Source organism: Sorex fumeus, unplaced genomic scaffold (genome assembly GCF_029834395.1).
Source record: "Sorex fumeus unplaced genomic scaffold, SorFum_2.1 ptg000007l, whole genome shotgun sequence".
Taxonomy (NCBI): Eukaryota; Metazoa; Chordata; class Mammalia; order Eulipotyphla; family Soricidae; genus Sorex; species Sorex fumeus.
This window is the reverse complement of record NW_026606064.1, coordinates 3,794,292-3,816,836: the sequence shown is the minus strand read 5'-3', so window position 1 is coordinate 3,816,836 and position 22,545 is coordinate 3,794,292. Positions and strand designations below refer to the sequence as shown.

The 22,545-nt window shown below is 39.7% G+C and overlaps 1 protein-coding gene across 1 annotated transcript in view; it reads left to right on the top strand.

The window, feature by feature from the left end:
* The window catches only part of LOC130041898 (fatty acid desaturase 2-like protein FADS2B), a 39,740-nt gene extending 31,851 nt beyond the window's left edge, over positions 1-7,889 (top strand). The window contains exons 9-12 of the mRNA XM_056134181.1: positions 928-1,024; positions 2,278-2,357; positions 3,573-3,698; positions 7,838-7,889. Of these exons, the coding sequence (XP_055990156.1) occupies positions 928-1,024; positions 2,278-2,357; positions 3,573-3,698; positions 7,838-7,889 (355 nt within the window). The remainder of the gene's footprint in view (positions 1-927; positions 1,025-2,277; positions 2,358-3,572; positions 3,699-7,837) is intronic.
* The last annotated feature ends 14,656 nt before the right edge of the window (positions 7,890-22,545 follow it).

The window sequence follows — 22,545 nt, the reverse complement described above, 5'->3', positions numbered from 1 at the left end:
TAGGCTAGTTTTATCTACAACTAAGACATTTCTCCCCCCAAAAAAAGAAAGAAAAGAAAAGAATTGAAGTAGTTGAATAAATAGAGCTCCTTGGTTAAAATAAAATTGTCCTATCTACTCCTTTATAGTACTTGCTCAATTCTTCATTGCAGAAATCTATTTGATCCTCACATCCTTTAAAAATTATAATTTACTCAGATTTTATTATCTTTTCTAACTTTAATGGAAAATGAAAATTTTTTGTTGTTTTATCACTAATGTTTTTCCTAAAAACCAAAAGGACTACCTATTGAATATCCCTCAGTGTTCATATTTATTTTCCCCTCATTCTTCTGCATTTGTTATGAAAAATCCTACACAATTAAAGCTACATAGTGACGCTACTACGCAGCAATTATTTGATTAAAGGTTCTCCATGTATTCCTTTATTTTAATGTAATCCTGTAATTAATGTTGTAATGTAAATGGTATAGGTATCATTATTATTTTTCTTCTAGAGAAGTGGATGAATTCAGAGAGATTAAATAACTTGCCAAAGGTTATAGATCGAGTAACGGTCAATGCCAAACCAGAAGCTTACCCCAATCAATAGTCAATAACAGTCAGTCATGCTGTCAATCATTTTGTATAAGAGCTTAAATTCTCTAGGGATAATTTGATCCTTGCACCAATGACAGCAAACTTTGGGGGCATTGCTCCCTTGTCAGAGGCAGCAAGACCAGTCATGTGACTAAAAGTTTGCAGTTTTGTTTTTAGACAAACAAGGACTCCGAAGAGAAAAATAGATGTCCCCATTTTATTGGAATATGAGTTCCTGACATTTCTTTCCTTCAGTGCTCAGCTAGGTGCCCCGTGCAGTTAGGGTAGCTCATTGGCTGGAAACAGCATCCCAATGAATTGTAACTTTCAAATTTTGTTCTCCAAAAGGTTTCTTGAAAGTCCCTGGATTGCCTATGTGACCCAGATGAGCCATATACCAATGAAAATGAGCTATGAGGAGAACCGAGACTGGCTTAGCACACAGGTAACAATGAAGTTTCTGGAAGCCTCCTGTTGTAACGATTTCAAGTCTGGTTACTTCAAAGACTAATAATAGTGAATACTCACCAAAAGCTGGCCAGGAGCAGGCATTGACCAGTACTTTTCATGTCACTACAGGCAAGTGATAGGATTACGAGTGATAAAATTGAGACATGAAGAAAGTGGATAACTTGCTAAAGTTGTACAACTAACAAGGGTAGAAGTAAGTTTTAAACCTAAACAGTTTGACTTCAATTTAATTAAAGTCAAACTCATTAAATCATAGTTCAACAACCAAATACAGCTTTACGACATCTTCTCTCCTATAATAGCATAATGAGTGGTTATGGCAAAGAAAACATTTGCAATCTGGCACTGTAGCACTGTCCTCCTGTTGTTCATCGATTTGCTCGAACTGGCCCAGTAAGGTCTCCATCGTGAGACTTGTTGTTACTGTGTTTGGCATATCAAATACATCACGGGTAGCTTGTCAGGCTTTGCCGTGTGGGCGAAATACTTTCAGCACTTACAGAAAAAGATTTGTTAAGCCCTGATTTTGACCTTCACAGGAGTCGTCGAAGAAAATTGGAAACTTTTAGAATTATAGATTAAGGAGGAATTACTCCCACCCTGGCCATCATATTTTTTAATACCTACTTCTTGTGTCCCAAGTTCAATTCCTCTGCCCCTCTCGGAGAACCCGACAAGCTACTGAGAGTATCTCGCCCGCACGGCAAAGCCTGGCAAGCTACCCATGATGTGTTCGATATGCCAAACACAGTAACAATTGTCACAATGGAGATTTGGGCCCGCTAGAGCAAATCAATGAACAATGAGAGGACAATGACCGTGACAGTGACTTCCTTGTGTATTCTTTATTTTTTTTAATTATTAATGAAACACCATGAGGTACAGTTATAGACTTACAAATGTTTGTGCTTGGGTTTCAGTTATACAATGATCAAGTACCCATCCCTCCACCAGTGCCCATCCTCCACCACCACGGGTCCCAGCATCCCTCCCACCCCCTATCCCCCCCATCCCATGACTTGTGTATTCTTTTTAGTAAAATGTTGAATTATCTGTTTAAAACAGTTTTAAAATAAATTCTTTGAACCCCGGGCTGTATATTTTTTAATCCCTCTGTTTCTATACAAAAGAGGTACTTGATCAATATTTGATAAATGATTGAGTAGATAAAAGAGTAAATACTCTGTTTGGGGTCATTAATATCTAATCTAAACTTTATTTTTTTAGGTCTTGGCCACCTGTAATGTTGATCAGTCCTTTTTCAATGACTGGTTCTCTGGGCACCTGAATTTCCAAATCGAGCACCAGTGAGTGATAGTAACAATGATGATAAGGATGATGGGGGTGACCACTATCAAATGTTAATAATCTCCTCCCATGGACGCTCAAGAGTCCTAAGCTGAGGGTCTCAGGGGCAAGAAATGAACCACAATTCTCTAATAACAGTTATTGTTCTATTAGCATTAATGGTGAGGAAGAATAGAATGAAGAAAGGTAAATGATTGTAAGAAGAGTGGAATCATAGTAGTACTGACTCAATTTCCAGATTCCTAGGAATTTAGAAATTTGGGTGGGGCTTGCTTTCTTTGCATTTTGTTTGTTGGGCAAACCCAAGAAAAATTATTCTACTTACCATTTAGATTATTCGGTTAGAATAAGCAGTTAGGTTACTATAGGTCAGTTAGATGATATGGTAGTAGCATGGATTAGTTAGATGGATATGACCTAAAGAAATAAATTAGTGATATTTGGAGAGTTTTTCTTTCCAGCATATTTATGGGAAAGATTTTACACATCCTGTTTGTCAAAGCCATACCTGTGATTTTCAGAGAAAGAATTTATGCTTGTAAATTTGTGGGATTTTCTCATCCTTTCTTTCATGTTAGTTCTTTAAAATCTTATTAAAATGAGAAAGAATCATTACTTATGTTTTATAGGAGGAATGCTAAACTCAAGAAGGCCATGTGACTGATTAGTTCAAACATTGGATAAAAGACCATTTTTTCCTCACCTCTCATTTCTATCCTATTCTTTTCCCATAAGTGACCAGAACTTTATTTTAATAGTCACCTACTCATGGTGCAGGAGTAAAATGTATGTGTACTGGTGATAGGGGAGCAAAAAAAGAGATGTGAGGGTGTGATGTGATGTGAAGTGATTTGTGTGTGTGTGTGAGAGAGAGAGAGAGAGAGAGACCTCCAGTCTCTACAAATACATTGATTTGAACTGAATAAAAAAAAATATATATAGTATATATATATATATATAGTATATAAAGCTACTATTTATTTCTTTAACTTGTTTCAAACATTTGCTACCACATTATTGGCTGACTATAAAGAGATAAGTATTTTGGCAATAGTTCTCAAACTTCCCTACACAATTTCAAAATTATGCAACATCCAGATTGAGTCTGCATTGCTGATATGACTTTAATTAGTTGGAAAAAAAAGGTGTTGGAAAGGGGTAATACTTAAGCTTTCTCCTGAGGTCTGAGTATAATCTCCCATCTGTTTCCTTAGTCTGTTCCCGACAATGCCACGCCATAATTATCACAAGGTGGCACCTCTGGTGAGATCGCTGTGTGCTAAGCATGGATTGCAGTATGTGAAAAAGCCCATGTTGAAGGCATTTGGAGATATTACCAGGTAAAAACAGTCTCACTGGACTCATGGTTCTCTGGTTCTCATTTCCCTTCGCTACTGGCCACCAGTCACTTTACTGACTTGTGAATCATTTCTCCAACAACAAATATTAAGGGTATCGTTATGCCCAGACTGAGGCTTTATACCCAATCTGAGGCTCTGCAGGGAACCACATCAAGAGCAGCAATAATACTAACTCTTACCCTTTAGTCCTGTCTTCTAGGGACATAGAGAAAATACCTTAATACACAATTACATTTCTAGCTTCTTAAAACCAGGGCTGGGCATTTTGTCTTTGTATCCTCTGTAGAAGTCTATGCACTTTGGAAATTAAGTGGCAGGAAGGACCTTCAACTCATCATGTCCTGGTTGGCTAACATAGACACTAGTGGCATCTAGGAGGACCTAATTGTGTCAATAAGCCAGGCAGGGGTAATTTGTCCTTTTTTTTTTTTGCTTTTTGGGTCACACACGGCGATGCTCAGGGGTTACTCCTGGCTCATGCACTCAGGAATTGCTCCTGGCGGTGCTTAGGGGACCATATGGGGTGCTGGGAATCGAACCTGTGTTGGCCATTTTGGCTGCGTGTAAGGCAAACACCCTACCCGCTGTGCTATCGCTCCAGCCCCTAATTTGTCCTTTTAAACCCATCCCAGGGATGCCTGACCAGTACTGGTGAGACTGATGGAGACTAAAAAGCTATACTCACCCCACAGCACCTGCAGTCTTTTAGAGAACAATGTGCTGGTCAATTTCACAGTAAATGGTCTAAGTTTAAGAGTGTTCTCTTTCTCTTGGGTGAAGATCAAAAACAAAACTGTAACCATGGCCACTTGAGAGTCAATTAAAAGAGACATGGTAACAGAACTCAAAAAGGTTTCCTTGAAAATGGGCTAGCAGGTTGGACTCATGTCCTCAGAGCAAACTCTTTTTTTTTAATTTTTAAAAAAATTTTTAAATTTTATTTTCATAAGGTTGTTCATATTAATTGATTATATTCAATATTTCAACACCAATCCCACCACCAGTATACCTTCCTACCACCATTATTTCGAATTTTCCCACCATCATTCAAGCCAACGCCAGGGACAGATACTAGATATTTATTTTCTATAAATGAGAGTTCATGTGGCCACAAAGTGGCCATGTGTATAAAAATCAAGACGACCTGGGGAGACCCTGGCAGCTTTCCCTCTGGCCACGCGCGTTCAGTGGGCCTGGGCTGCTCCCCCACCTGGGGCAGCCCTGGCCATGGGGCAGACAGAGGAAGAAGAATGAGGGCCAAACCAGTTGGTTGATCAGATGCCGTTTATTCCATTCTCTCCACGCACCTACTCCAGCCTCTTAGCCTCCCATTCTATTCACACACTGCCCCTCCTTCCTGTCTCTTTCTGTATCTCCTCATCTCTCCACACTCCATCTCGCAGCCTGGGCTCGCTATCTCTCTCCACGTGCCTGTTCCTGCCTTCTTTTTCTACATCTTTCTCTCTCTGTCCCCCTTGTTAGTCTCTGGGGAATCCATCTCGCAGCCCTGCTCTCTCTCCTCTCTCCAACTCTCTCGTCTCTCTAACTCCCCTGCACTCTAGGCCGATACTGCACCCAATGAGGTAGTCAAATCAACATAAGGAACTCCTTTCTGACTGCCCATCAGGCTCAAGGGCGGAAACACACCTACAGGTATTTCAAAGCCCTTTCTGACTGCACATGGGCAAAATACCTCTTAAGGTGTTTTTCTCCTTTCCTCAGTCCAATAACTCAAACAACATCTTAATACTAGTTTTTTTTGTATGAACGTAGTAAGAGATATATTGAGGCTTGTAGGGCAACTCTCCTGGGAACATCTTGCCACAGACTCAGGCTACGGTGCTCAGGCCAGATTAATCATTCCTAACCCTAACGGGGTCCGAATCTAGTTATTACTTTTTGGATCATGACAGCATTTGTCCATGACCAAGCTCTTAACTTATAGTTAAGCATTAGGCACCTTGGCCAGGCCCCTCTAGATGCCAGGGTAGCACATAGCTTACCACTTGCCCTGGTTCCATCCAGTGCCTTGTCGGGATCCTGCTTTTGGGGATGCTAGGAAGTAAGGGTAGTTGAGGCTTAGGTTGAGATAACAGATTCCCAGGAGGAAAATATCACTGAGAGTCAATAAACTCCCACATCACAGAAGCATAGCATTTACTGTCTTCTTGTGTCCATATAAGAACTTTGATTGCTTTGAATAAACTATGCAAAGGATTTAAGGAGAAAAGAAAAACAATATTTACAAGTCAACAGAGAACAAACAAAGAAGTTACAAATAAACACAGAGGAATGGGAGCACTGTGATGGGAGCAATCCAATAAACATAAACTACCTTAGGCTATGCAGGAAGGACAAAACAATGTTTTCCTACATCCGTGTGCCTCTGGAATTCTAAAATTGGGAATGGTTGGGGTCCAGAGACATCTCTCTGTAGGGAGCTAATCCACTTTGAGATTCATTTGAGGGACTCTGGATCAAGGCCATTGATGCACTGAGATGGCGTCCAGAGGCAGTTCATGGACATGACAGCTGGGACTCCAAGTGGGCGAGGGACAACTCTTACCTGAAAGGTGAGAAAATTCCTGACAAGACTTTTGACTTACCTGACACACACTCATGTCCTCAAAGCAACAGCTTACCTAAAGTGACAAGAGGGAGGTTTATACTGAAAGAGAAGAGGGAAGCACATTTTTAGAATCTAAACAAAGTCAAGTCTGGGCTTTTGGGGGAAAGACAATGGCCTTTGTCTAATATTGGTCTTTGACTGGGTTTTAATACCGAAGAAATGCCTTGAATGGGACCAGCTATGCCAGGTCCATTATGCTCTGGTCTCAGATTCGAGTTTCCTTTTCAGATTCTCCCTGCCCCTCCTAGTCTACTCTCCAGATGTCCGCCCTTCTTTCAGTTGCTATATAATTTTCTGTTTCTTGCAATTTAACTTCCTTTACCACGTTTTTTATGCCTAGAAGTTTCTTCCTACCTGCCACCTTCTTAATGGCACCTTGTCAGCTTCCATTCAGTCTCCAAGGCTCATCTCAGATGCCTTTTTCTGAAACCCCAGGATAAAATCCATTTTATAGAATCTGGTTCTCTTCCTGAGTGGCCTTTGAAAACACATGAGATTAAATAACACACTGGATAATAACTTAGTTAATGTGTGTTTCCCAAAGTAGACCAGGAATTGCATGTGATGAAGACTTACCTCTATCTAATTCATTGCTGTCTCTCAAGAATCTAAAGCATATCTCTTACATAATAAAACAGGATAGGTATATAAATGCTGAATGGGTGGTATGCAAGGATAAGTATTATATTATAGAGAATCAGAAATTTCTTCATTTGGAGGCAATAGGTCAACCCCCAGGGGTTCCTCAGGAGGTCCCAGAACCCTCCCAGCAATTTCTGGTCAACCAGCACCACGGTTCAATGCAAGGAACTATGTCTGCAATGCTGCCTGGGTCCTGAAATACTATGAACTACGCAGTTTAACTGAACAGTGCTCAAGGGAAGGCCTCCAGAGTTGTACCCTGCAATAGTTATGGGACCAGGTGGTGCCAGAATGGAACAGGAATCAGATGCAAGCTGGGAACTTGCCTTAACCCCTTCACTACCTTTCCAGTTCCAGAAGCATCACGAAGCATGACTGGGGTGACAGTAGTTGCCCCCAAACACTGACCAGCAGTCCCACACTACCGGGAGGAACATTGCTAGGAGTAGCTCAGAATCTCACACCTACACCTCCCCCTAGCATTAGTAGAAGTAGCATTAAAAAAGAAATCGGGTATTGCATGGGCTAGAGCGATAGCACAGCGGGTAGAGCGTTTGCCTTGCACGCAGCCAACATGGCTGAACCGGGTTTGATTCCTCCGCCCCTCTCAGAGAGCCCGGCAAGCTACTGAGAGTATCTCACCAGCACAGCAAAGCCTGACAAGCTACCCGTGATGTATTCGATATGCCAAACACCGTAACAACTGTCACAATGGAGACATTACTGGGCCCACTGGAGCAAATCAATGAACAATGGGAGGACAATGACAGTGACAGGTATTGCATAGGGTTCCTTCTTTTCTCTGAGTCACACTTGCTGGTGATTTTTGTTTGCTTCTTCCACCTAGGGCCTTGAAAAAATCTGCAACCCTCTGGATGGATGCTTACTACGAAACATGATGCTAGACATCAGCTTCTTAAAGTGTGTGTAATCACACCTCTAAAGAGAGTGGGTGAATGTGCAAGAGCTCTTCCCTGGTTAATTGGCAGTGCCATTGGCATACCAACTGCACCAGGGTGTGAATTCCATGGACACGTGAAAACCTAAGCCCTGAATATTTTACCTGCAAAGAAGAAAGAGAGGAAACACAAGACAGCTTTGGCCACAGAGCCCAATGATAACATTTTTCAATAGATCTTGAATTTAGTCTTACTGTTAGATCATCTCATATCACCTTAGTTGAATCATCTTAGTCTGATGAGCATGAATAAATGTAGAAGTCAAGTAAAAGTTTTAGTGACGAAGTAACACCGGTAGCAGTGAATCAAAGGAAATGGAAATACCTCTGACTGGAAACAGTACAATTGCTTTAGAAGAGAGTAGTGTATTTAATAAGTCCTGATAAAAGAAATTTTGCTAATCTTTATTTAAATTTTACTTTTCTTTAAAATGTTAAGTATAATATTAAATTCTCTTTCGATATTTAATACCATTTTGTATTTTATTCTTGTGGGTGCACATGTATAGTTTATATATGTGCCTATCTGTATATATATAAATACACACAGGTGTCTATATTCTAAGTTATAAAATATCTTCAATGAATCTTCCTATATCCAAGCCCTATAGCAACTGAGTTAACAGGTTCAATGTTGAAGATGACTGGGTTATGCTAAAGAATAGAATATCAGGCTAGAGAAACAGCTCATTGAACTAGAACTCATGCTTTATATGCTGAAGGCCCAAGATCAATCCCCAACACCACATGGTTTCTTGAGCACTGTCACAAGTGTCTCTGAGCAATGAGATTGAATGAGCAACATCCCCTAGTATCAGTGGGTAAAGTCCCAAAACAAAAGAAACAAACTCAATTATGAAAACTTTGTAACTATATCTCTATAGTTACAAAATTTCGTAACTATATCTCATGGTGATTCACTAAAAAATTATTTTTAAAAAGAAACAAACAAAACAATAAAATGTCCCTGAGTATATGATTCATTTGCTTAATACGTAACAACACAGCAAAACTTTAGAGTTTTATTATGAAGTGGTCCTAAAGAAAAAAAAAGATGCATTCTTTTATATCATATAGACCCCAGGCTGTACATAGGCAAAGCTTTAAGCTTGGTATCAAGTCATGAATTACATGAGAGAGTTTGGATGCTAGAAGGATGAACAGACATTCGTTACCACATAGTGTCAAGTGTCTTTGTGCATCTCTTCATGGGGGCATAGACATAAAGCACTATTCATCTCCAGCTCCAAGCAAGTCAGCACTACCAGTTTGTTGTCTAAAATCCTACCAAGAAGCATTTAATTTCCTTACCACAAACCCTACAAAATACTGCTCTGATTTCTGAATTCTATCCCTGTTACCACACTTGCTGTGACAGAAGAAAATGTGACGAACTTGAAAGGAGCCACTGGAACTGAAGACACACGTGAGCAAAATAGTTTAAGGTGGTGCAGTAAAGGACAATTTGTTAAATTTCTTACACGAATTTTAGAGTTAGCCTTAGATGCATTTCAAAGCTTAAAAGTGAGAAGATTTGTCTGAGAGGACCTAGCATTGAAGTGCTTATAATACCAAGTAGGGAAGTTAGGTAGGGGATAACGATCACTATCATGACCATCCTGTTGTTCGTCAATTGTCTCAAGCAGGCCCCAGTAACATCTCCTTCATCCTAGCCCTGAGATCAAAGCTCGTTCAGGGTTAGGAGAATGATACCCATCATTGTTACTGGTATATGGCATATTGGGTACACCAAGGGGAGTTTGCCACACCCTGCCATGTGGGCAGGTTACATTCAGTAGCCTGCCAGTTTGTCCAAAGTAAGAATGAGATAATAAGATGTCATGTGGCTGCAAATGCGGCCACGCGCTTCCAGGAGCTGGGTTTTATAGTCTCTGGGTCTTGGCTGTTGATGGGATTACACAGCGCCAGGGGGCCAGTTGGTGGGTGTGACCCCTGCCTACTGGAATATGGAGGTAGGGGATAAGGATGAGCAAAAGCTTTGCTGATGTCATGGTTATCATGCAAGCCCTAGATGCATGTATTAAGACCCCAGATTTCTCCTATTTGTGGAACTGTAGATGATTTCTACTACTTGAATTCGAGGTGGCAATGGGGGTACAGGGGCTGGATTTTGCTGTCTCGTCTCGTCTGGCTCCTGGAAATGCTTTAACCATATTTCTGGTCACAAGAAGTAACAAGTAAATCAACTCGCTGCCTCATAGACATTCTTTCCACAATTTCCCAGACTAGCCCACTCTGTAATTCCCCATCTCAGATTGGTGACTGTATAACTGAACAAATTTCATTTAGATGGAAGAGAAGGAAAGAGCAGAAGGTAAGAGGAGAAGAAAGGAGAAAAGGGAAGATAAATATTTATCAAGTATGTAATAAGCACTTCTATACTGAACGGGACCCTCCATGTGTATTATTCCATTTAACACTCATAACCACCCCTATAACTAATCTCATGTTATATAAGAAAAACTTGAGACTTAGGGAGACCAGGCGACCTCCCTGATATCAGAGATAGGAAATGGTAGAGTTTGAAACTCAGGGGTGTCTGATTCCATAGTCACTGCTCACGAAATGCCATGTCAGGAAAGTAGATGGGAATGAAGGAGCATCTGAAGATATGAGTAATTGGCATTTTAAAAAAACACATCTTATAACTTCCCAGGGACTGGTGGAATAAGCATTATCCTTTTTCATTAGTGAGAAAGGAATCAAGGAACCAGGAAAGGGAAGCAGGAAGATCAGAAGACAAGAAAGGGGCCCTAATGACTAATTTACATTCACCAACCCTAATAAAGGTGTCTGCCTTGGGAAGAGCCAAGCTAAAATTTACCCTTTCAAAAGGCATAGACACTGTATTAAACATGAAGGCACCATATAAAGGCATGCCTCTGAGATGTTGTGATAACACTGAGTCCAACCCAGGAATATTTACCTTTCTCATGGCTATCTTCCTATAGTTTCCCCTGATAGTTTATTTCCTCTAAAGCTTTACTCCTCTTGGGAAAATTAGTCTGTGAAGAAAATGCCTGCATCTCATGTAAGCATTCAAAAAGGATGACCATATTAGAAGTCGGGAACTTAGATTCTAATTTCAGCTCCTAAATTTAATAAACTACAATGAAATTAGTCAGGGCACTTACACACTCCATACCTCAATCTGAAAAGTAGGTGTGGTGCATACTATTACCTGGCCTGTATGCGCTATAGCAAGGTGCAGACAACCAAACGAAGCAAGCCAAGAGGAATTATTTCATAAGTCAGAAACTCCCATTCAGATGCTGGTCATTGTTGTTATTATAATAAGGGTCCCTCCCATCCCAGGCTCTCCAAAAACCAGTGTTCATAAAGTCACACCAGAAAGACACTGAATCATATTTCCAGTGACAGGCCACCTTTTCCCAGAAGTTTATGAGTCACAACTGAGAAAATCGTTTGTCTTGTTGCAACAAGCAACACCCAGGCGTCATCTTCCCTTCCTGACTATAATAAGTTTCCTGGTACCCACATCCAGATCTCAGACTGGAGAAGAAGAAGAAAATCAGGAATTGTATTCATTATCTAACTCCTAGTTAGCCAGTTGAGTGCACAGGCTTGTCTTTAGAAACAATACCAAAAACAGAAGTACGCCATTTGTTGCTTACTAGATATTATATTAAAATTTTATAAAGAACTTTCTTGGGAATTTTCCTGCTAACCAGCAACCCTCAAAATGCAGAAAATATAATAGATTGAACTTTAAAACCTGTATCAGGTCAAGAGTTTACGGAAACTTTTCTTTTATCAACATTGCTTAGGACAGTTTTAATAAAACACAGCAATGCTGTACATTTTAAACAACTGTGATAGTCTTTATCTAAATTTATACATTAGCACTATCATAAACTTCTTCAATTTCTTTTTATTTACTTGAGTTTGAACCATACCTGGTGATGCTCAGTGGCTGCTCTTGGCTCAATGCTCAGGGTCACTCCTAGAAGTGCTCAGGAGATGAACCATGCATGGTACCAGGGATCATATCAGAGTTAACTGCAAGCAAGCAAGGAAGTGCCTAAACCCCTATACATCTGACCCCAAATACTTGTTTCATTACATAGCTATCATTCTACCTATCTTTTGATGCATTTCATTTATTTTTAATTTGTATTAGTGAAACACCATGAGGTACAGTTGTAGACTGACAAATTTTTGTGCTTGGGCTTCAGTTATACAATAATCGAGTACCCATCCCTCCACCATAATGAATTTCAAGGCGAATTTTCAGACAGCAAATTAAACAAATAACAAAGTGCATTTTCTCCTCTTCTATGAAGAATTGGGAGAAGTTAAGTGCAGCTTTCTCTTTAGGGCAACTTTAAGAGAATTCTTTAGTTAGTAGGCATATAGTATCAATAGCTTTCTGCAAAGTCAGTGATTATCTCAATGTAATCCTATTGTGCATGTGCTTAACATTGGTTGTTATTAATTTATTCATATATGTTTACCTTCATCACTTTTTTTTCACTTGGCACAATTTTATTGAGCACCTATTTTATGCCATGCATTGGTCTAAGGTGGTGATGAAGAGGCAGGAGCTTTATCTCTTAGACCTTACATTCTACAGAGAAGACAATCGACAAGCAAGTAAAGGTTGAAGGAAAGCCAAGATCATAACATGAAAACAAAACACAGGGAGGTGAGTGGAAATGATAAGCTGGAGACTGGTGGGGGGGGCAGAAAACTGAATTTCATGGGAATGTGAAGGAACTCTCTAAAAGATGATATCAGAATCATTAAAAGCAAATATAAAGGCTCTGAGGAAGGATTAAGCTTCCATTTAAGGAACAGAGCAGGAGGCCAATTAAACTGTAAATGTCAGGGATTGTAGGAAACCAATAAAACTGTAAAACAGTGACAGGGTTTCTCCTCACCATTTCAACTTCAACTCTGTACAAAGTGTTTTTCTTCCCTTTCTGGCAGCATTTATCATTCACTTTCATTGTTTATATAAGTGATTGTTTTCTCTGGACTTCTTGCCAGAGGTAGCAGGTCATATTATAGATCCTTTTCAACAACCCAAAGTTTGAATTGTGGGTCGTAGCACTAACCAAAGGGATAAAAATCAGAAGACGAAGGAAATGGAAAAGATTGTTTTTACACTGAAAGAACCCTAAGTAGGTATATCTAGCAAGTCACTGGGGAAATGATTTTCTGGATCCTGGAAATAAAATAAGAACCAAACACAGCATTTTAGACATGGTCTCCAGGGGTTATTAAGAAAAAGGGATAGAGAGAAAATATTGGCTGGACAGAGAATTTTAATGATGCTTTCACATACAAGGATGGAAGAAGGGAGGGTGGAGGGGTAAGTGGAAATGTGTCAGCAATGTTAAAAGAGATAAATCGAGTATTAGCAGTAAAGGTGGGAAATACTTGATTTAATTACAGTAGAAATGATATCTGCACCTGTATGTTCATTGTGGCACTGTTCACAACAGCCAGAATCAGGAAATAACCTGAGTGCCCAAGAACAGACAATTGGTTCAAGAAACACTGGTACAACTACACAATGGAATACTATACAGCTGTTAGGAAAGATGAAGTCATGAAATTTGCTTATAAGTGGAAGGACATGGAGAGTATAATACTAAGTGAAATGAGTCAGAAAGAAAGGGACAAATATAGAATGACTGCACACATTTGTGAAATATAAAATAAAATAATCTGAGACTGACACCCAAGGACAGTAGACAAAAGGGCCAGGAATATTGCCCCATAGTTGGAAGCCTCCCTCATGAGCTAAGTGAGAAAGAAGCTGGAATAGAGAAAGGATCACTAAGTCAATGGTAGTTGGAGGGATCCTTCGGGATGGGAGATGTGTGCTGAAAGTCGATAAAGGACAAACGTCTCTCAGTATCTGTATTGCCAACCATAATGCCCAAAAGTAGAGCGAGTATGGGGGAAATTGTCTGCCATAGAGGCAGTGTGAGGGCTGGGAAGGGGGATTTACTGGAAACATAGGTGGGGTGAAAGATGTGCACAGGTGGAGGGATGAGTGTTCAATCATTGTATGACTGAAACTCAAACATGAAAGCTTTGTAACTGTATCTCACGGTGATTCAATAAAAAAAAATCTGACTTAAGTCAGAGAGGAGAAACATATGAAACTAAGAAACAAATACCAAGGGAAGGTATGAATAAAAATTTATTTAACTTCAAATTTGGCTGACTTTGTAAAATTCAGTAAGATTCATAACAAGAAGGAAGCCGACATCCAGGCTGGAAAATGTGTCTTTATCATGCTGCCAATATATTCTTTAAAAAGTTATTTTGCTAATATTTGCAAGTTTATAATTTTTAAGCACAAATGGAGATTTAATATATGTATACCTCCTCAACTTTTATGTGATGACACCAACATGAAATTAGATGTTTATAGGGAACACAATGGTAAGTAGATTAGGATGTTGATCTTCTTAGGTCACCCACATAGTACCTACAGTACCCTCAGACCCACCCCATCCAACTGAATCAGATATGGGGATACTATCACAGGATATCAGGATGTCCCAAAGCACAGACTGAGAAGTTCTGGTCCATAACACTTCAAGAGATACATCTTAATTTTGTGGCTAGTGGTACAAGAAGAAAGGGTTCTTAATACTTTATTAGTATCACTGATTAAAATACTTATTCTACTATAAAGAGAAGAGAGTAGTGGTGCTCTCTGTCCCAGAACTCCCACTGCCTTATACACTCCAACAACCTACAGATTATGGAGACAATTTTCCATATCTTCAAAGCCCTGTTCCCTGGACCAAGAAAATATCTTATTTACAAAAGACAACTATCCTGTTTCAAATAGAATTAAACCCTACACCTCAAATGATTTGTGCTTGACCATTCCAACATGACCTAAAAAATCTCCCAATGAAGAACAATAGCCAAAGCTAGAAAATGCCTATACCTAATGATAAAAACTATAAATAAATAATTTTTCTTCTCATGACAAACATTCCATTCTTGGTAATTGCTGCCCAGGATCAAATACTATTCCAATTTCCCCTGTTTGATAGCACTGTAGCACTGTCTTCCCATTGTTCATCGATTTGCTCGAGCAGACACCACTAACGTCTCCATTGTGATATGAGGACCAAAAAAAAAAGTCTATGTGAATGAAATCAAAATCAGTCATTTGAAACTTTTTTCCCAGTACATTGAAATGATTGCACAAGAGCCATTTGAGTCCTTCTCATCAGGACAAGCCCAAACATTGACTTCCAGATAGAGAATTTGTGTTCTGATACATGTATTCTCAGGGGAAGAACCAAAACGAGCTGGAAAGACAATAAAGCCAGTGTGGTATGAACTGCATTGGTATATTCCTGTGCCTGAGAGCTCAATAGTCATATCCCTGAGCTAGGGTTCTCTTGACATAAGTCCACTTCTAACTCACTCTATGATCCTGACTGCCTATTTCTTTCTAGAACTTACCTCATGTATTCATAGATACTGAAATATAATACACTATTTTTATTTTTAGTAAAATGTATATTAAATTATTAATACAATGCCAGGTAGAGGTCAGTTTTCAGGGACTACTGCATCAGTTTCATAATTGTTCTCTTTGGTTTGCCTCTTTCTTTTTCAGCACCATTGAATTTTATGTTCTGTCAGGATTAAGTCCTCCAGTAATTTTTATGAAGGGTACCTATTGCTCATGAGTTACCTTCTAGCCAATCCATTTTAGGTACAAGAATCCCTCCACCTCCACAACCATTAACTTGTTTTGTTTCCTTCATAAAATTAAATACCAACTGAATTTATCCCCCTTGTTGGTCATATCATCTCAATAAAAAATAAATTCAAGTACAGAACTTTGGAAGTATTAGTGAATGAATGAATGAATGAATGACACTGGATATATCTAAGGTCAAGAACTGACTCCAGTTTCCAAGAACAAAACCACTAGGAGTTCTCCAATAGAGTCATCATTGGAGAATGGATTGTGAGGATCACCTTCAGAAACCATAGCACAAAGAACATCTACTTAGGGAGTTGACATTTTAGGGAATGGGAGGGTATTGGTCCAGCAGCATTCAAAGGCTACTCCTGGCTCTGTTCTTGAGGGTCACTCTGGCAGTGTTCAGGGATCAAACCTGGTTGGTCATAGACCAGACTAGCACAATATTGCACCTACTAACTCTCTGGAGCCAAGGAGTTTGCACTTTTATTTAAAAACACAAGAATAATAAAAACTAAAAAGAAAAAGATAGTATGATATTAGACTTGCATTGCAACTGGCACAGGTTCAATCCCCAGGATCTTATACTGGTCCCTGATACACCACCAGGAGGACCTCCGAGCACACATCCTGGAGTAAGCCCCGAGAACCATGGGAAATGGCACAGAATTCAAAAGAAAGGAGGAAAAGAAAGAATTCCAGGCAGTCCAGGACTTCAGTATTGTTATTATATTTGAGGGGTTCACTAGGACAGAAGTGCTACCTGTTTGGTTTCTCTTTGCCTTTATAACAAGCTTCATGAAACATCATTTGCCTTAGCTACAGAGGTTCTCCAACGGATGGCTTACTGGGTAGCCCAACTACTTAGAAGTTCCATAAAGAGTTCAAAGGAAGTCATATTTTGTCTCTCTGGAACCCTATTTGCTTTTCTCTATCTTCAATTTTGACAAAATCCCATACAAAATCTCAGTTTTTGAAATCCCTTCTATGTTTCTATTACAGGAAGAGTTCTATATTTGAGGTTTGTTTTGTTTTGTTTTAGTAATGTCTTATCTGACTTCTCTCTTTATTTGAAGCTATTGCTTCTATATTCCCCACCGTAATAAAATGACACCATTATTTACACAATTGATCAGGCTATCAATCCAGGAGTCAAGTTTCATTTATTTCTTTCTTCCACCATCTAAATTCAAACCAAGCAATTCTTGTCAACTCTGACTTCTCAAAACAGTGCAATTAAAATATTTGTAGTTTCTGGTTCACTTGAACTACAAATGACTCAAGCCTCTTTGTCTCAATTAGATGACTACATGAGCTTCATCAATGTTCTGACTTCCATCTCGGTGGGTTGGGACTTGCATTGCATACAGAACTCAATCCCTAGCTTTACAAGTGGTCCTCTGAACACCACCAGGAGAGATCCCTGAGCATAAAGTTAGGAGGAAGCCCTGAACATCACAAAATGTGGTTCAAAAGCAGTAATAATACATACAATGAAACTATCCAATTGTCACTGTCCCCATTTACTCCACAATGACTCTTATTCGCGGCCATGCGACATCTTATTATCTCATTCCTACTTTGGACAAACTGGTAGGCTACCAAATGTAACCTGTCCACACGGCAGAGTTTGGCAAACTCCCCATGGCGTACTCAATATGCCAAACACCAGTAACAATGATGGGTCTCATTCTCCTAACTCTGAAAGAGCCTTGAATATCCTCAGGGCTAGGATGAATGAGACGTTACTGGGGCCTGCTCGAGGCAATCGACGAATAACTGAATGGTCACGATCGTCGTTGACTCTTATCCTAACTAAAATAAACATCACGTTTTTCTCTACTGAGAATAGGCCATATATTAAAATGCCTTTACCCATTTTAATCAGTGGAGCGATAGCACAGTGGGTAAGGCATTTGCCTTGCAAGCGGCCAACCCGGGTTTGATTCCTCTGCCTCTCTCAGAGAGCCCAGCAAGCTACCAAGAGTATCTCACCCTCAAGGCAAAGCCTGGCAAGCTATCCACGACATATTCAATATGCCAAAAACAGTAACAACTAGTCTCACAATTTGTTGTGAGACATTACTGGTGCCCTTTCGAGCAAATCAATGAACAACGGGAGGACAGTGCTACAGTGCTACCCAAAGGCTATATATTAAAATGCCTTTGCCTGGTCTCTGATGCAGTTTGATCAAGTTGCCTCTAGAACACCAGACTGGTTTTTGTTTTTTGTTTGTTTGTTTTGCCTTTGAAATAAATACACACAGGCCAGGCTCATTCCAGTTCCCACACTACAGATTTGGAATCATCTTTTCCCTCAAGTTTGTCTTTTCCACTGAACCTTCTTCAAAATGATGTCTCTTTTAACCAAAGTGGCACCTTTGCAAACACACCATTATTCTGCAGTATGCTATATAGTTTATTGAATCACCATGAGATACAGTTACAAGCTTTCATGTTTTAGTAAAAATTATATAATGTTCAAATACACATCCCTCCACCAGTGCACATTCCCCACCACCAATCTCCCCAGCATACCTCCCCTTTCCCACCCTCCCACTGCCTCCGTGGCAGACAATTTCCCCCATACTCTGTCTGTACTTTTGGGCATTATGGTTTGAAATACAGATACTGAGAGGCCATCACTTTTGGTCCTTTATCTACTTTCAGCACATATCTCCCATCCTGAAGGATCCCTCCTACCATCATTTTCTTAGTGATCCCTTCTCTATTCTAGCTGCCTTGTCCCCCAGCTCATGAGGTAGGCTTCCAATTATGGAGCAATCTTCCTGGCCCTTGTGTCTACTGTCCTTGGGTGTCAGTCTCATGTTATTTTATTTTATACTCCACAAATGAGTGTAGTCCTTCCATGTCTGTCCCTCTCTTTCTGACTCATTTTACTTAGCATGATACTCTCCACTTATAAGCAAATTTCATGAACTCATCTCTCCTAAGAGTATGCTACATTCTTCAAACACCCTTATGAGAAATTATATTCCTTATTAGAGAGATGATATGCTAATTTATATTAGGATACAAGTTCCATGACAGTCATGTCTATACGTTTCTTCTCTTTGTGCCCAGTTCTACAACAGTGCTTAGAAAAACTTGGTGCTAACAATATTTCTCATACCAACTTAAGTACTTCTATAATTACTGAAGTTTGTTTTTTTCTTCAGGCAGATTAAAAAAAAACTTTCCATTTGAGTTCTTTTCAAATTGTGGGTCTGGCTCAACCTGATAAGTAGAACCTTAAGTTCAAACTTCAAACAGAATTATTTGCATTCTTGCTTCATCCTATGCCACCCATGAGGAGTGGTTGAGTCATCGATCATCTCAGAAGCTCAGCTCTTTAATATGTAAGATTCAGACAATCAGTACTGAAACCTTACAGTTGTGAGCAGATTAAATAAAATAATCTACATAAAGCCCTTTAGCTCATTGCTTCAAAATAACATGCTTTCTCAATAAATAATAATATTGGCATTGGTTTGTACTCACAAAATTAATCACCAAAAAAAGTAGAAGGGCTATATTTCTCTATCAGAGATTGTGCCTTTCTTATTTAAACGCATTCTTTTATTTATTTCTTCAATATTTAAATATATGCTACTTGCAAGCACAGTATTTGGTTCCATCTACACAAAAATATAATAATATTCTTGCCTTCAAGGTGTTCACCATCCAAGGCAAAAAAAATCTCTGTGATCTGCATTAGTAATTAGCACACAGGGACAAGGGGCAGATAAGATGGGCTATGGAGTGAAAGGGAGAAAGATCAAAGTCATGGGGTCTCAAGAGAAATCTCTGAGCACAGAGTCAGGAGTATGCCCTGACTGTTGGGTGTGGCCCTTCCAAAAAAAAAAAAGCAATCAAGTGCTTGGAAGGGGAAGCAGAGGAACATTTCCCTGAACTAAGAGACCCAGAAGTTCTTCAGAAGTGTGAGTAGTAGAATAATGAAGGGAGCAAACAGAGGGTTTCCAAAGGCCCTGCTGAGACAGCATCATTTGAAGACTGGCTGTGCCATCTTTGGAAAGTTTGGAATAGAGAATATTGGGAAAATTGTGAAAGGCCTAGAATTTGGCTTTTAAGGTAAAATGCCTAAATTTTATCTTAAAACATGTGGAAAGACACGTACAAGCATATCCCATGTCTTCATTTTTCCTAATAGCTGCATAGTATTCCATTGTATAGATGTACCATAGAAATGAGGGCCAAGAGGACTGGTCCACAGTAGGAAGTTTGCCACAAGGCTGTTGGGAGTGTATTTAGGACAAAGAAGGGACAACTGTGACAATGATAGTTGGAAAGGATCACTCTGGACAAGAACTGAATGCTGAAAGGAGGTAAAATGATATGCATGGTACCCTTTCTGTAACAGTATTGCAAACCATAGTGCCTAAAAGTAAAAAGGGAGGGTATAAGGGGAGAGAGAGAGAAAGACAGACAGAGAGACAGAGATGCATTTTTAAAAAGCATGTAGGAAGCCATGGGATAAATTTATCTGGCGGAGATATAGCAACAGATGTGCATTTGAGAAAGACTAGAATTGTGGAAGATGAGATTTTTGTGTAGATCGATTAGAAAGCTTCTCCTGTCACTCTGAGTAGAAGCAGAAAGTGTATGAATTAAGCAATGACAATGGAAAAGAGGTAGAAAATAATTAAAGAAGAGATAGAATTAATCAAACTTCAGCAAGTCATTCCAATAAGACCACTTTGAGAAGCCAAGGCATGGCCAATGGAAGGAAATCATTTTAGACTGAGAACCAGTTTTTCCTCTTCTGCTCTAGGAGTTGGTGCAAGAGCCATTGTGAATAGCCAATGATCAAGATCTAGTGAAAAATAGATGGGTGTAAAACATGACTAGCAAAATTCATCACAATTAGTAGATTAAGCCTGGATTATCCTTGTGGCATAGTTGACAATTGAATCAATTGATGTGCAACAAAAAGAGTATCTGTTACTTGGTAGGTAAACAACAGGCTCAAATCTATTGTATACTGAAATTAACAAGGATGGATTAAATAAATTATGATACAATCCTAAATCCATGAAACTTAGGCTAAAGTCTATGAGAAGTTCAATAACTTTCTCTGTTGACTCAGTCAATAAATGACAGAGCCTGGCATTGGACCAGGAAGAATGACTCTGAGAGTTCCTGTTTTAAACTCCTGTACTGTAACAAGCTATCAGAATGGTCACCATTTAGTATTCTATGAGATCATTGAATATAAGGAAGAGGAAATAAATGGGAATTTCTAAGAACCTTTTGTTATTAATCTATAGATTCTGTCAGGTCATCAAGTGTAGGATAACATTAGTTTGTCCTTTCTGCCTTGCCAAAGGGAGCTTAGGTTTATTGGGTTGCACCCATTCACAGTGCTCCTGAGACACTCCCATTCCTCTATGTTTATCTGTAACCTCTTTCTTTGTGCTCTGCTTCCCCAACTGGTCAATCACCTTTATCTCCTAATTAGATTCTGTTAACTTGCAAATATTGCTTTTCTCTTCTCCTTATGTCCTTTGCATAGTTAATTCAGAACAATGTCCTTTTTCTATAGACACAAGAAGACGGTTAACGCTATGCTTTTCATTTTATTGCTAACTCCCAACTAACTTGGGAGTTAATTGACTCCAAATAATATTCACTCCTGGGCATCTGTTCTCTCTACCTAAGCCTCAATTGCCCTTACTTCCTAGCACCTCAAAAGTAGGGTCCCAACAAGGGACTGCATGGATCCAGGGCAAGCTGTGAGCTACCCTGGCATCGAAATGGGCCAGGCTAAAGCACCATAATACTTAAATATAAGTTAAGAGCATGGTCACGGACAAATTCTGTCATTATCCAAAAAGTAACAACTAAATTAGGACCCTGCTAGGGTTAGGAAAGATATAATTTGGCCTGAGCACTATAGTCTGGGATCTACAGCGAGATGTTCCCAGGAGAGCCACCCTACAAGCTTAATGTGTTTCTTACTGTGCCCATACAAAATAACTAATATTAAGAAGTAGAATTAAAATGAATGCTTAATGGTTTTTGGACTAAGGAAAGGATAAAAACCCCTAGGTGATATTTCATCCCTGAGCCGGATCTCCTGGCTGCAGGCGATCAGGAAGGGATTTGATATGTTGATTGTCCTACCAGACCTAGGTGTGCTTGCTGCCCCCAATGCTGGGAAGTGGGAAGAGCCTAGAGAGAGACCAAGGCAGAGAGCCAGAGCACGGAGAAACAAGTGAGCAAGGGAGACAGGAAGAGACTGGAATGAGATTGGAACAGGCACGTGGGGAGAATGGAATAAACGGCAACTGATCATCAACCAGCCTGGCCCTCGTTTCCCTCTTCATCCACCCATGGCATCGGCCATCCCAGGTGGGGAAGAGGCTCAAGACCACCGAACACAGGTGGCAAGAGAGAGCTGAGATATTCCTAGTGGTTTGGTGATTACACAATCTGCTGTCTGGGTAAATGGAGACTTTAATTCTATGAGTTTACTGGACAGTTGTGTTCAGGAAGAATACATACAGAGTTCACTGAAAGGATCTTCGAGAACTATGGGGCAATGCTCTGGGACTTTCTTCAAATGGTCACTACTTGGAACCTGAGTGATAGCACAGCAAATCAGGTGCTTGTTTGATCCAGGTTTGATCCTCAACCCCACTCCCACCTCACCATGATCCCCTCAGCAGCACCAGGAGTGATCTCTGAGTACAGAGCTGTGAGCACTGCCAGGCATGGCTCCAAAACAAACAAACAACAACAGAAAAAAAAAAACCACACATTAAATAACCACTGTTTTAATTAAGTGAGACACAGAAATAATGCAGTTTTAAAAGTATGTGGCTGTCGAGGCTGGAGCAAT